General features: G+C 39.3%; 1 protein-coding gene across 1 annotated transcript in view; it reads right to left on the bottom strand.

Annotated features, from left to right (window-relative positions):
• Positions 1–1,265: 1,265 nt before the first annotated feature.
• Positions 1,266–16,451, bottom strand: part of TNKS (tankyrase) — a 154,260-nt gene continuing 139,074 nt past the window's right edge. The window contains exons 22-27 of the mRNA XM_065946583.1: positions 16,150–16,247; positions 14,530–14,604; positions 13,745–13,850; positions 12,967–13,153; positions 11,035–11,191; positions 1,266–6,920 (exon numbers count right to left, since the gene is read on the bottom strand). Coding sequence (XP_065802655.1) covers positions 6,834–6,920; positions 11,035–11,191; positions 12,967–13,153; positions 13,745–13,850; positions 14,530–14,604; positions 16,150–16,247 — 710 coding nt within the window. The 3' untranslated portion in view covers positions 1,266–6,833. The remainder of the gene's footprint in view (positions 6,921–11,034; positions 11,192–12,966; positions 13,154–13,744; positions 13,851–14,529; positions 14,605–16,149; positions 16,248–16,451) is intronic.

Below are 16,451 nucleotides of genomic sequence, written 5' to 3'. Positions count from 1 at the left end.
CTTTTGCATTTAGGCTATTACAAGATATTATAGTTCCCTGTTCTATATTTTTTGTTGTTCACTCAGTCATGTCCCACTCTTTGTGAGCCCATGGACTGTAGCACACCAGACTTCCCTGGCCTTCACCATCTCCAGTTTGCTCAAACTCATGTCCATTGAGTCAGTGATGCCATCCAAAAGTAATTCCTTGTTATTTTATATGGTAGTTTGGATCTGTTATTCCTAAACACCTAATTTATCTTATGCTTTGTATAACATTCTCCAGACTTGTAAGCAGAATTATGAAAGTAGAGATGAATAGAATTACTTTTCACATCAGCCTTTGACCAAGTAAAGTATGCCGAGAATCCTATTAACAAAATGATAACCTACATATTGTCAGATGTTTTATTCATTATTAGTTCTATCGGACAGGTGGGGATTGGCCAACTGAAGTCCTGCACCACCCCCTTCCCCTTGTTCTAGATGCAGGTCTTCAGAGCAGATGCTAAGTTGCAAGTCTGGCAGCCAGGTCTCAGCTGAATGGGAACTGATGGCCTTTTTTATTATTTGTTCGTGTTGGATCTCAGTTACGGCCACGTGGACTTAGTTGCCCCGTGGCATGTGGGATCTTAATTCTCTGACCAGGGATCGAACCTGTGTCCCCTGCATTAGAGGGCAGATTCTTAACCACTGGGCCACCAGCAGTCTTCAGATGACCTCTGTAATGCCAGGTGCTCCTTCAGCTTAGATGCCCACTGTGCCGTCTTATGATTATAAAATAACAAGGAAAAGCGAACCATGCCCAGTGACAAAGGGTCACAAGTGCTATTCATAGGGTGTACTTTCTCTAGCCTGAGTCACAGCCGCCAAAGCAGCGCCATCACAAGAGGCAGGCAGTCCGCTGGCTCCTGTGCCCCGCCCCCGCCACGATACAAGGAGGGAGTGAGGTCTGCAGGGACAGCAGTTTGCTGGCCTCCCCGTTGCCTTGGGAGCCAGTGTGAAGTCTGTCTCCAAAGCACATGCCCCGTTGTTGTGAAGATATTTCTCAAAGGCAGCTGTGCTTCTGCTGTTGCTGGACCTAAGTGACTCCCACGTGGGCTGAAGGTGAGGATAAGGCCCTTCATGCAGGTCTCACTAGAGACTTGTCCGAAGATGAGAGGGATCTGTTGTTTGTCTTTTCCGGCAGCTTTAGGGCATCACATTAAGGTTGGTCAGGTTGAAAGGAACAAAGAGGGAAATGAAAACACTTCAGAGCTAACTTCTACCCACATACTGTATACTTTAAAAATGTTTTTATTGAATATTAAACAATTACAAGTACTGTAAGTTAGACATTTAGCCAAAGCACAATTACAGGTTAAGTATAATCATAAAGATGTCTTAAATAGAAACCCACCATGCAGGCAGGTTGAGTTCCTTGATGCCCTCTTTTGGAAAGAGGAGGGTGAGGGGGGGAAAAGGTCCTCCATTCTGTGTGAAAGAGAGTGAAGTCTAGAAGAATTTACATGCTGTAAGCAATTTTCTATGACCAAATCAACAGGCCTGCCAGATTTAGTAAAACTAAACAAAACAAAGCCAAAAAGCCCAGAATGTTCAGTTAAGTTTGAATTTCAGATAAACAATAATTTTTTTTACAGTAAATATATGCCAAATAATGCAAACCATACTTAAGCAAAACAATTATTTATCTGAAATTCAAACTTAACTGTGTGTCTTTTATCTGGCAATTCTACAAATAGACAAATGCAAAAAAGGACAGGAGAGTGAATTGGAACTCCCTGCCACTGGTGGGTCACAGACTATAAATAAAAACATTTCCAATAATGAACCGAAGAGTCACTACACTGGTTATGTACACAGACCAACATCACAATGAGAAAATACACTTACTACTTCAAATGCTGTTGCCAGGAAACACTCTTGATTTCCTCAAAGCTGGTTTTGTAAATGTTTTTGAGAAACCTTGATATAAGTACCTTTCAGTCTGTAGGTATCAAAGACAACAGGCAGGGTGAGCTTGAAACAATGGAAGCAGAAGCAGGTATTCTATGCACATGAAGAGTTTAAATATTCTGTGTCATGAATATAATGGTTATATAGTCAAGGTCCGCTTCTAGGTGTAGGCTATTAGCCTCAAAGATTTTGGCTCCCAATTTTTATTGTTGTGTTTTCTAGCTTGTCATCCTGAGCCTTGGGAGGGGCTGGGAGTGTGTAAGGGACCTCCCCCGCCTCTACCAGGGTTTAACTGTACTTCTCTGCAAACACTAAGAGACAACAAGGGGCTTCAAGAGCTGCCTGCGGAAAAGGGCAGGCAGATGAATAACCAAACACTCTAGATCCTAGAGCATGAGAAATCTGTTTGAAAAGATGGGTGGGGGTGTGTGTATGGAGATGTGAAAGTGTAAAGCATAAAAGAAAATGTGAAAAAATGAATCAGAATGCAGTCACCTCTACTGTGTGAATATTATCTCAAAGGAGTTAAAAACCTCTGCAGATGTTTAAAACTGGTCACTTTGTGAGCATATTTAGTCTTGGGGAATATGTAAAATCTTAGCTTCCTACTGCTTGTCACTTATCACTGTGGTTTATATTTTTAAATGGTTCAAAATTAGCTTGTGCAACACTCAAATTCTACGTGGTATCTTCATGAGTTGTTGGTAACCCCTACATGCACAAAACTTCATGGGTTTTAAAATCATTTGTCTCAACCAGAATGTTTGATAGCTGAGGAAGTTCAGATGCAGAGGAATTGGGGACAGCTCGATTCTCTCAGCTGTTCTGCAGATAAAGGAGGATTCCTTAGAAAGTAGACTCTCCTCAACTTAAGTTTACCAGGTGTGAGATACATGGAGATACACCCAACATGCTGACATCTTTCACATGCTGAGAAATGGAATTACAACTCTGTGCTTATTAGGAAAAGGTTAAAAATTCTCTGCCATAGTTAAGGCTTTCTTAAGAAATTTTAATTGTCTATTAATTTCAGAATGCACAAGGTATCTGAAGTAGTCTTACTTTTTAAGGTTGCTTTTTTTTAAAATGCATTTCCTTTTCATATGCTAGACGTGTCCAGCCATAGCACAAATATCATTTTCACAATTACTTTCTTTTAATTTCTGTCACTAATTTGACATCAAAGAAGTTTAACTTTAGTCTTTTAAGTTTCTGACGCAGGAAACCCTATCTTAATGTCAGTTTTCAGCATTGCCTGAATGATTAAAATCTATAGCTCTATGCCAGATAATTGCCCAACAGAAATATACAGAAAAAAGGCTGTTTATCACAGATTATCATACAAATGGGATCTGGATATCCTAGGGGAAAGGTGCTTAAAAATACACACCATCTCTGTTTGAAAAGTGTTCATGGGAACCCAGAAGGTACAGGTGTTTAAGAACGAGGGTGAGCAGTAGCCAAGAACCGTTGTGCAGCTGTGAGATAGAGAAAAACACAGACAAATTACTGCATTCTAATGCTGTTTTCTAGCATACACCAAAATTTTATTTTTTGAATAGAGGCTATGGTATTACTCTATATTAACTTTATTTGCCACATTCAGGCATTTCTCTGCACATATCAATGCACTTCACTATTTTGAGAGCAAGGGGAAATTAGTGTAGCCACTAACATCAAGCTCAAAGGACCACAAGGATGTCATTTCACACAAACATCCTAGTATTGTTTACTCTACTTATGTTACTGAAAAGCTAGGAATTCCAAATTCCAAGAAGGAAAAGATAAAGGAAGGATTCTGGTTGTACTGCTATTATTCTACATAGAATTAGAATTCTGGGTTCCATGCTGTCATCTGTCAACAAAGTGGCCGAATCTTCTAAGCAGAGAACACGAGGCCTACTACCCGACTCTGGTTGTGAACTGGAAACTGAGGTACAGTTGCTGTGTGTATGCAAGACTCAAGACAGAGGAAGGAGGCAAATGAGTGGGGTCAAAGGTGACTGCTGGAGCTAATCCTAAATCCAGACTAGACATCTGGGGAAAAGGGAAGGAGGCCAAGAACAAGAAGAAAAGTGCCCAGTTCACACCACTTAACTGATGCCAACAGCTAGCAAACTGGGCCATCAGGGCTAGAAGCCCTTTGATGTCAGACCTGCACTGGGCTGGTGGAGGGTCTGGATTCTCTTCTATGTGGTTTGGGAAACAAGAGGGGCCACTCAGGGGCGGGCACACAGGAAGCCCTCACTTGCTAGTGTTTCTGGAGAGCGTGTACAAGAAATAAACTGCATTTCAGCCTAACTGAATGCCATGCTTTTAAGTTCCAAAGGGTTTTTCACACTACTATGGGTAGAAATTCCAAATGCAATCAATGTCTGCTAACTTGAACGCGCTCAGGGTGACCTTTGGTTTTCAAGTTTTGAAAAAATGTATTTGGCTCCTATGAGATATTGATTACCTCATTCTCTTCAGCAGATGAGTAATATGTACACATTCCTTCAAGAACTACTACATACTCGAATCATTACAAGACAAGAAGCACAGAAAATGTCTTCCTTACAGTAACAGTACCTTTACTCGGCACACAGAATGTCAGATATAACATTGGCAGTTTAAATACGGAACCACGGCTTAGCTTCTCAAATGTAAGGCTGAAGTTTCAAACTGGCACATCCATCAACCTAGTTAGTGTGACGGAAACGACATATAACCACAGTTAAGTGGGTAGTGGCTTATGTTTTTAATGAAGCTATAAAGCTTTTGAGATCCATACCATATTTATCCTTTTACTTAACTAAAAATCACAGCTGTGTTTACCATTTTAAACTATACCTAATTGGAGGCAAGTATTATACACTTTCACAGCTACTGAAAACGACACAAATGCCAATTCCTTCAACCCACTGTTACAAACACAGCAAAAAAGAAGGAAGGGAGGAAAAAAGCCCTCTTCATGAATATCAAACTTGGGAGCTCTGTGTGGAATTCTAGTGCTATTAAACAAGTAGCCAAGACACAAACACCCAGCTTGGGTCACTAAAACTTCAATAGAAGCAACAACTGAGGCTAATTCTTGATTTAATTTTGAGGACCCATGCAAGATTCAGCTATAAAACTCAAAACTAGTTCCTGATGCCTAGTTCTAGCATTGGACTCAAGCCAAAAGGAAAGCAAAATGTGTATTTTTAAGACCCTATTCTAGAATCTTTGCATGTAACCGTTTTATTTTTCTTTAGGAGATTAAATGAAGTCACAGCTTAATCAACCTGCATTAAAAAAACAAGCAAATTAGTTTTCAGGACTGTAAATTGAAATGGCAAGTTTCCATCACACTGTTTTTCCTTTTTTTCCACCACATTTATATTACTTTGCTTCAAAGCTAAGTAGACACACAGCATGTCCAAGTAAACATGTTAATGCACTCAATTCAGTATTCATTTAAGATGAAAAGGACAAATGTGAGAACTGTCACGGATAATTTTTTTTTTTTAACAAGTGTCAATGTGCACTTGACAAATGTTGAGGGAAAAAAAGCAAAACAAAACAGTGATTTCAAGAAGAAACAGTATGACTGTTTCTCTCCTTTCATTAAAAAACTAAAAGAGCTTTGGTTTCCATTTTTGTTCTCCTCATCTATTAAGTAGTTTGAGACAGTGGTTCAAAAATTTAGTGCAGGGACCTATGTAAACTATCTGAAGCACCTCACTCAAAATAAACCCCAAATCTGGAGCAAACAAGAGTTCTCCCATTTGTGCCTATCTAGTGACTAAACAGGATGTGAACCCCAGCTTTCTAAACTAGAGAAACAATCAAGTAGTATTTTTGTTATTCTACTGGAGCATGGTTAGTCCACCGAATTTGGAAGTAAGGCAGCTGATTCTGGGGCGACAGTTCTGGTGGTGCAGGTCAAGTGAAATAGTGTTATCTTGGAGAAGTCCTCGTGGTCCTTTTCTGCTGCCGTATGATCGCACCTCGGGCCCCTCAAGCGTCTTAATGATGCTTCTGGATTCACAGGCCTCCCCGGCGGTCTCCCCTCTGAACGTCACCACAGCCTCTCACCGGCTGGGCTCCTCCTGGCCCTCCAGCACTGTCCCGAACGCCGTGGAGGCAGGCCCGCGTTGGGAAGTGCGAGTGGCTCTCATGGGCTTCGACTTGCTCTGAACCTGGGAGTTCCTAAATCAAGTGGACACTGGGTGCCTTTCCCTTGTGAGACTGGCCAATCATGAAAGGAAACTGAAATGTGGCGTTTTTCCTTTCCATCTGAGTTTACGCTGACAAGAGGTACAGATAAAAAATAAATCAGTGGGGGGAAAAAAAAGTGGACACTAAAAGCCTTGCTCAGCCGGAAGCTCGGGTTATGTCACTAGTGATTTTAGTCAGTGTGACTGTGCAAAATATCCTCGGGAAGGCTCGGGCTCATTTTCAAAGTAAGCAACAACAATGATAGCAACAAAAAGTGGATGATAAATGCTCAGAAAAAACTAAAAGATGAGCCTGTCATATGTGTATATTTATTATATACACGGGCCATATGTAGAAAAGCAAACGTAGTGTGTGAATTGTGAACATTTGGGAAAGTATTGGTTATGTTGTCTTTTTTCCCATTTCCAAGTCTAGATCGAAGCAGTCCTGTCTTAGCGATGGATAACTGCAATGAAAATGAGCCTGAGATATATTAAAAGGCCGCCCCTGTAAACATTTCCTCAAAGGGAACAGTAGCAGTTGAGTATGTATCAGTTACTCATACTATATTCATCACTATCGCAATGCTTTATAAAAGACAAACAGCTTATTTCTAGGCTGTCAGGGATTTATAGAATATTGATTTTGTTGAAAACAATCCACTGTCATCCAGGCCCAGGCTGAAATCTGATCCGGCCTTTACCGACGGGTATTCACTAGGTCTTCTGCTCTGCGGCTGTTGCGGTCTGTGAAGGAGCTTCTGGCTTCATGATCTGGTATGTGATCAGATACTCTGGGTATGCCTGGGAAGGACAGGAAGAAAGCATTTATCACCCTTTGAGCAGGTAAGATACTGAAGCCCAGCTTCATGTGGACGCTTCAGAGGCTGCTGGTCATAACCCACACTCTACATACACCTGAGCGCCTGCAAAGGCCAGCTAATTCACAGGTGCCTGGACAGTGAGGAGGTCTACTTTCATCTCTGTACGTAAACCTGTGTAAACCCTGTAATCCTAGAATTGCTATCATGTTATTTCACCTCTGAATACTGTAAATTCATCACACTACATTTATGCCTCCCTAGAGTCACGTGCCATAATCCAGAAAACTAAGGCAAAGAAAAATCTTTCTCATGTCACCTTGTGGATTGCTGTCACATAGCATTTTCAAGAAAAGTCTGTTCAATGACAGAATAATTCACTGAACTGATTTCAAGTTAATCATAGATGATGAGGTAACCCACTGAGTGAGGAGGGGGAAAGGCGAGGTGTGCAGGGTCACCAGGAACCTAGAGGCAACAGTTTGGAGGTAATTTTGACAAGTTGACTAGTGAAAGGCAACTTTGACAGGAAAGAGAATGGTTCTGAAGATAAGCCTCTACCCCTGTCTTTTATGATCCTTTGTGTGATACATCCTTTTGCTTGTAGAAGAGTTGCTTAAGCAAAGGAATCAGTAACGCAAGTGTTTGAATTTGGTAGTATGGTATTTTAGATTCCCAACACATGTAAAATTTAGGCAGATTCTAATGGTGTGAATGATTTAGTCATTCATACCATTCTGAGTGCTTCTGGTTCCTACTCATTAGGCTACTGAATTGCTTCTGTGTATAATGGCAACCCACTCCAGTGTTCTTGCTGGGAAAAATCCCATGGACAGAGGGGCCTGGAGGGCTATAGTTCATGCAGTCGCAAAGAGTTGGACACAACTGAGTGACTGAGCACATAGTCTGAGACAGGAATTAATCATATGAAAGTCCAGAAGTAGGCTTTAAGGCAAGGGAATTAACTAAACTTCAGGACCAGAAGCGCCCAGGATAGACCCACAAACATTATTTCCTGTCAAGTCTTACTCTAAACCCAAGCTGGTTCTAAGAGCATAGAGCATATTTTTTTAAGTACTTAGAAGAAAAGATTCAACAACCACTTTTAGTAGCCAAATTCTCTGATAGCTCAGTTGGTAAAGAATCCCCCTACAATGCAGGAGACCCCAGTTTGATTCCTGGATCTAGAAGATCCCCTGGAGAAGAGATAGGCTACACACTCCAGTATTCTTGGGCTTCCCTTGTGGCTCAGCTGGTAAAGAATCCACCTGCAACGTGGGAGACACTGGGTTCAATCCCTGGGTTGGGAAGATCCCCTGGAGAAGGGAAAGGCTACCCACTCCAGTATTCTGGCCTGGAGAATCCCATGGACTTTATAGTTCATGGGGTCGCAAAGAGCTGGACACGACTAAGTGACTTTCACTTTCAGGAAATTATTCTTAACTCAGATCCTCAATGCTACAGTTTAAACTCAAGTGCTTTTAGTTTATTCTCCACTGAGATGAAGAAGCATCATGCTCCCTTGAATGATTCTGTATGTTTGAAAATCATTCTACAAATCGTTCTGTTCCGTTCTCCAGGTTAAGTTGCTCTGCATTGTTCATATCACTTCAGTAAAACAGGCCACATCTCTGTAGCTGCCAACGACCAGAGAATACTTCCTCTATGTCTAATTAATGTGAAGCTTAAAGTACAAAATACAAAAATATTCCTGATATTTTAAGTCCAGTCATATACTAAAATCGGAACTATTTTTCTTTCAAGTACAGCGCAGTTAATTTTAAATATATCTTTTCAATTCTAAAGAAACAATCCCACCAATAATAAATAATGCTCCTCAGATCAACCTTCTGAATAAAACATTTACATGGTCTTAAAAATGTTGATACTAAAGGTGAAATATGATATAAGGTATAACTAAGGGGAATGAAAGAAAAGTTGGCAAAGGAAAACTACCAAGAGTCAGGAGAAGCTGCTCATGGGCAACGACTCAACTAGTAGACATTGTAATTAACACTGTCCATGCGTTACCTGCATATGGAAGCAGAGGTGTGCTCCCCTGAAACAAAAGAACTTACATTTTCAAGGTATTTTTTTTCTTTCAAATATGATGTGGACCACATCATTCTTTAAATTATTCTAGCAAGAGAATTTCAACAAGTTATCAAGTCAAAGTACTTGGGAAATGGTTAAAAGATCAGCAAATACTAGACGTGTAAACCTGTTATTTGTATCTCTTATTTCTTTCCACCCAAATGTGAATGAAATTCTATTTCCCGTAGCTAACTTACAAGATCTGGAAAAGTGTTCAGTAAAGAAAACTGTAATCATCTATAATCTTAATACCCAGATAATTGCTCTTACGTTTTGGTTGATTCTGTGTTTAGCAAATACAATGTACATGTATTTTTAAATCACAGGCACACAAATATACTAACATTCATTTAATCATTCCCTTTTTGCTAAATATTTAGTTTGTTTAAAATTTTCATTATGATAATTGAGACAGCAACCTGAACATCCTTCTAGGTGCTTTTTTGGGATGTGACCGTCACTGATTTTATCTGAAACAAATTTCTGAAGGTAGAATTACTGAGTCAAAGTGAAAATATTTTTTCTAGAAGCTGGGCATTTCTGATTTAAAAAGAAAAATCTGACAAAAGTATTCTTTGGTAGTTTAAAAGCTCTTTATTTGTAAACAACTGCAAACTGGCACATTAAGTTGCAAAAATTAAACTAGTACCTAATATACCTGTATGCCCTTTCTAAGTTCTAAGTTCAGTCTCTCAGTCGTGTCCAACCCTTTACCTACATCCAAATATTGTTAAGGTTTTATTTATCCTATTTGCTTTATCATGTGGACTTTCCCCCTCCTTCTCTATATACTAGACAGACACACAGAGATTCAGATATGTTTCTCCCTGAGTCATTTCAGAGTAAGTACTATACCTCGTTATGGTTCTTTAACCCTAAATATGCCAGTACTTATTTCCTAATAATAGGAATATTCTCATATATAAGTTTTATACAGACATAATATGTTTTTTAACCTACCATTTATATTTCAATTTTATCTGTGGATCTAATAACGTCCATTCTCTTCTAGTACCAGATCTACTTTGGGGGGAGAATCTGCAGTTAGCTGTCCTGTCTCTGGGGTTTCATTTAACCTGAAAGCTTCCTTCCGCCCTCTCTTCCTTCCTTTGTTATCAGTATGGAATCATAAATTCCTATTCTTTCCAATGGTGTAAAATTTATCACTATACTTATTTTGATGTTCAAATTATCTCAGATTTGGCCAGTGGGAGCCACTCTGAGCTGACTTTGTTTCCCTGTGACATGCTCCCATCACTGTTTTCGAGGATTTCATTACTTTCTGGTGTAACAAGTTCCTAATCTGCTCCAGCCCTGGAATTAGCTGTTTCTTCAAAGATCCTTCTATGGGGCATGGTATTACAGGCCAAGATTTGGGCTTGAGGAGTCCTCATTGCTCCTGGTTTTTTTTGGCTTTCAGCAGACAGTGCTAAGAAATACATGCACATATGTACTCATATATATGCCTACACATATCTCTTGTTCATAAACCTATACATACATATACTTACATGTGTACAAACATATACGTATTTACTAGAAACCATTCGTTCCTATCAATACCTCCAATTTCTGCCCTTCCCTAGAGTCACTGTTACCTTCCCTCATTCCATACTTATGTCTCTTCTTCCACAGTGAGAACCCAGTTCCCAAAATCAACACATCAACATATTTACTCATTTGCTTAATCCTAGAATACACCTGAAAGAGTTTCAAATCTTTGCCCACAATCAATAGATCTAAATGAAATCCAGGATTTGTTTGCAATTCTTCGCCCTATTCCACACCTAACCTGGCCCAAGACTGTTGGCATATAATAAAACATTGTTTTCGTGTATATAGTTAATCTGCTTTTTTCTCCTTTTCAATCCATTTGAAATTCAACTAAAATTCATATTTACATTATTACATTTAAATGGTTTTCTTTAATTCTTATGTGGTCTTCGAGTTTTGAATCAACTGTTTACAGTAGCCGGGTCTCACTTATTTCACGAGCACCATACCTGCTCTCCTCTGTAGATGACGTATTCAGCATAGGCCAACCCATTCACACTTGGCCTCCCAATGACAGAGTGATGGCCTGGGGGGGCGTGGGCCATTTTCATGGTGCTGAACTGCAGAAACGACTTGCCAAGGGTCACTCTACAGAAAAGCATTTGCCTGAAGAAAAAAGCAAAGCAATACTTTGAAGGAAGCTTTAAATCTTAGAATGGTATAATTGGTAGGTTTATTGATTTTTTAAAAAGATAGTTAACATAAGGCAAGCTAATTTAAATGTCATTTTTAATTTTATGAGTAGGAATAGGATGAGATTTAAAATACTGATTTACTATAAGCAGTTAGCAGGTTCAATAGTTCCACTTAAAGTGGTTTTGGTATGGTTTAGAAATCAATCACAGATAACACCTGGCCAAGTTTTGACTAGTGGAAAAAGACAAATACTGGTGAAACTGCATTCTGGAAGAATGAGTGTGGACAGATAGGAGGAAAGTGAAGAAAATAAGCAGATGGCAGCAGCGTCTGAAATTAAAGTTAGGTTTACTCATTATGAAGACGTAAAGTCTGAGATGAGATAAAGAATAATAATAAAAGTGGATTATATATATATTTAGCTTCAATATATGGCCAGAAAGTTCACTACCTGAGTGAAACATGAATTGCGGCAGTTGTTAACTATTATGGAGGGAAAGAAAGATTGATTGGGAAGACAGTGTATTAAATAAACTGGCAACCTATGGGCCAAATCTAGGCTGCCACCTGTTTTTGTAAATAAAACTTTATTGGACCACAGACATATTCATTACAGGCTGTCTGTAGCCGCTTCTGTACCAGCACAGAGCTGAGTCATTGTGACAGGGATCCTACAGCCTGCAAAGCCTAAAATATTTACCACTATGGCCCTTTGAAATAAAAGTCTGCAAACCCTTAATAAATACTTGAATATATGAATAGACATCTTAACTAAGCTATACGATTTGGTCCTACTGTTAACTGTAAATAGTTGGTATTCAATGAAGTAGTTTTTAAGTAAAGTAATGAAGTGTGATCTGTGCATTATGACTAAACAAGTATTACTGTGAATCAAAACTGTGCTAGACCCAGTTTAACTGAATCCTGCCTGGGCTGGCTTTTTTAGTGTGATGCTACTGGTGATGCTGGATTGGCATCAACTGTATCCTCTTGTAGGTCCCAGAGGAAAAGGTTTGGACTCGCATTAGAAGGAAGCTTTTTGAGACTGTGGTGGCACTACAGTGTCACAGGCCTCTGCCCGCTCAGCCTGCTGGGCCCACTGCCATGGCGATACCCAGTGTCCGTATGTCACACAGAGTGTGACCTGACAGCCCTCACTTCCTGCCTTCTGCCTCCTGCCCCAGGGCATCCTTGTTGCTATGGAGACAGGAGAAGATGCAGGCCCTGCCTAGCAGGCTCATGTCTGTTCACCAGCTTGCCGTGTGCCTGTGTGTGGGCTGCAGATGCAGGGGTGGCCCAGTGTGGGATACCGATACCCTGTGGGGCAAACGCTGACCAGGAGCAAATGAAAGATTCTACTTGTTTAGAGAAGTTATGTGCTCTACTTCAAATGTGATTAGCACTAGAGGTTCCTTGTTCTCCAGAAATAATTTTCAATCTTGTCCTGAATCTGAAATAAGGAGAGTGGAGCCCTGAGAGAAAGTCAAGATGGAGGGAGCTTCGCTGTAAGCTATGCCTGGCTTTCCCCAGACAGACACTTGGCTTTTACCACAACTGCTGTTGACTCTGCCGTCATGGCTCTGATTAGAGCAGGGGCTGACCAGCTGTTCCTATCTAACACCCAGGATGGTCTGATTTGTTAGGAGTAAGAGTGAGAATGACCTGGGACTTCTGCAGAGCCTGAGAAACTAATCTGGTCCATGACCTGAGGATAGCAACCCTTACACAGAAGGAATGATGCTCACCTGTGACATATATAACATGACCGGTCTTTGTGTGTGGGACAGCCTGTTCCTCCTCCTATTCCATAAACATACTGGTTGCTTTTAGAAGAGTTTTCAGCAAAATAAATCCCAGCACCAAACATTCCTCCTATATATGCATGTCGCTCATCAAACCCTTTATGAATAATGGCATTAATGAAAGGAGAACCTAAAAATATAAAGACAGATCAGTTTTGAGCACTTTCTAGAATCTCCATTAGCTGCATACTATCTGCACTTGGCAGAGTAACACTAATAATGCTTACATGAAGTTTACTCTGTAGGATGGTCTACAATACAGAAATTACTATCATGTACTAGAATTTTACGAGGGACTCATAGTTGTTGTCCAGCAAGACCTTATATGGATTTTGCAGATGACATGGGATTTTAGATAGCAAAGTACAACATAACTTTGAAAACACAGATTATTTTACACCCAGTATTGCTTTAAGCAAAAACAGATAATTCAGTAAACTAAAACAATTATGCTGAACTACAACAAAAATAGTGTTTCACCATCTAGATGGCTCAGCATGCAATGTAAATTCTGAGACAATTTCAGATAAATTATTTTCATTGTAAATGCCTTGGAAAGCCCATACATGTAATGCTTTAGAAAGCTGGTACCAACATGTAATGAAAAAAGATAAATAAATAAAAACCATTTTTAACACAACACGAATACAGTCAATACCACAGGCTTTTCACCTTCCTGGAGTTTGCAAACACTCAGAGCTAATGACCAGCGGGTGCTCACCGTGAAACAACATGCGTTCATTGTGGTGGTTGTGATTCTCCTCAGACACTTCCTTCTGTCTGTGACAGAACCGTTCTCTCAACTTCTTGTTCACAACTTTTTGAATCTTTAAAGATGAGGAAGAAAGAAACGAATCAGTGAAATGCATGTTAACTGGCAGTTTATAATTTAAAATAAAAAGTATGCTTTTCTTTGGGGAGGTTCAATTTTTGTTTGCTTAAAGCATTATTTAAAAACGATATAGTTGCCAGGTCACTATAATTCAGTTAATACTCTGTTTTTAGTGACAATTTTCAGCTACACTTTTTGTTCATTATCTACACCTGACCTGGCTATACCTCAGAATCACCTGAGGACTTCAGGTTGTAGGGGCCTGTAAATCTGTACTTTCAGAAAGCTCCCCAGGTAATTCTGATATGCACTGGTGTAATGTCAATAGGTCTATTAACCCAAAGGGTTAAACCATTTATCAACAGATTTTATCCATCTTTATGACACCCCTTTGAAAAAAGCATATGGCAGTCATTTATTTCATGTTATGAATTAAAATATTGAGATTAAGAGATACATGCATTCTGATATAATCACTGACTCAATCAGATTAAAAATCGAGGCCTTTAATACTACTTGGAAATAGTGAAAACATAAATTACATTCCAAATTTGTGCGTGAGCTGGGAGTCTTATCACTATACTTGTCTCAGGAATGCCAGATGATCTAGCTTATATCTGATAGTCAGGCAAGCTGTGCAATCCAATTTTCACCCTGAAATGCTCGAAACTTACTCGAATGACATTGTATCTGTTGAAGATGCCACCAGCATTACCACCATCTCGGTGTTCTCGAATTGTACTTTGCATCTATAGAACAAAACAAAATATCTTTCTGAAAACAGGCCAGTGTGGAATTCTGAAGACATTCCTCCTGTTGTTTTCAACATTTTAATTCTATTGTATTGTTTCGCTAATGAGTCTAAGACTCAGCACTGTAAGCAATCAGGAGTTCACTATAAATGAGTCAACAAGTTTAGTGAATCAGTATTTCTGGTGAGAAAATAGACATAAATATCAAACTTTTGCACTTTATTTTTTAATAAAAGCCTTGAAAGTTTTTTCTGCAAACACTATGGGGTAAAATACCATGGTAAGTCATCCACATTACTATTTTATGTTATTGAGGAGAAACAACACTGTGATTAAGTCAAACTAAAACTCTTAATACCCCATTAACTAGTTGAATGGGATTGAATTAATACCCCATTGCACTAGTGCTAAAAGTAAACACAAAGAATTTATAAAAATCCATAAATCTTTGTCCCTTAGGTGAAAAAGTCCTCGTCTCTTTGCTCTGGGATCTCAAAGTATATCTGCACAGACCGGGGAAGCTGGGTATAACATGTAAGTAAGTAAGTGGAATAACTCTTCTGAACACTACTTACCCTTCTTCTACTCTCCAAATTACGGATTATGATAGTTTGAAAATTAAGATGTTTTAAATACCTAAGTTTCTCAGAGAACTGACTCAGAGTTGATTCTCTATCTCACCGCTCCCTCTGTGAAGTGAGTCACTACATTTTTGACCTTATAATCAGAATTTACTTACTACAAGGAGAATGATTACCCAGTAAGCCAGGAGAAAACAGAATGCTTTCCTGATAAACTAAGTACGAGGTGAAATGCTACCCTGGGGTAATGGTCCTGAGACCCTGGGATGGGAATAATATCAGCACTAATTAAGAGGTAGAAAACAAACAAAATAAATGTAGGTATGCCTTTCTCTGCAAAAGGTGGAATTAGTTAGGAAGCTTATTTATTATGATAATGCCATTAGGCACTTTATGATGTATAAGCTAAGTGAGACATAAGCCATCAGGAGAGAGGGCATCTCTGTGGCATCACATCTACCAGAGGTTCATACAAAGTCTTACTCTGGTGCTTTAAAATAATTGACTGTAGAAATGAAAGCTGACTGGAGTTATGAGGCAGGTTTCCTAAGCACACATATATTTCATAACCACAGTTTGGAACTTTCATGAAAATAAAGATTAGACGATGTTTATTATTTACGAGACAAGATTCTCACTCCATATTATTTTTAGGTAGCATTTTAACAGTGTGAAAAAATAGTTCTGTAGGGTCTTTACTTCTACGAGTTTCAGGAAAGTCTCCAGAATAAAGAGGTACATGTGGCCCACCCGCTGGAAACCCTAGGGGTTCTGCTGTGAAAGCAACATAGTGTAGTCCTGTGTTAATGTTGGCAACATGCCACCACAATGGCTAAGGGAGACACGATAATAAACAGGCAACAGACCATCAGTCAATATAAAACAAGTTTACCTCTCTTGGAAAAAGAGGTGTGAGCAGGGATTTCAGGAAAAGATAATGAAAAATTTTGATGTATATTACCTCCTCTTCTACTGACTGATACTCTTTATCTTCTGGAGCAAGATCCAGCAAAATAGTTCCCTGATTAACACAGTGAAAAGTCAAATAAGGATTGGTGCCTGCAGGGAAGAAAAATTAACATATTAAACAAAGGTCTACACTATCCAGGCTCTATTTTATGGAAAACTCTCATAAATAATTGACATTCTGGAACAAGCCTAAGCTATTTGCAACTTGAACCCAATATATAAGGTTATATTAAACAAATACATCCAAAGACAAGAAAAAAATAATGGAGATGTGTTTGTGGTTCAATTTGTTCT

The sequence above is a fragment of the Muntiacus reevesi genome, chromosome 10 (genome assembly GCF_963930625.1).
Source record: "Muntiacus reevesi chromosome 10, mMunRee1.1, whole genome shotgun sequence".
Taxonomy (NCBI): domain Eukaryota; kingdom Metazoa; phylum Chordata; class Mammalia; order Artiodactyla; family Cervidae; genus Muntiacus; species Muntiacus reevesi.
Note: the sequence above shows the minus strand (reverse complement) of the source record. Positions and strands in the feature narration are given on the sequence as shown.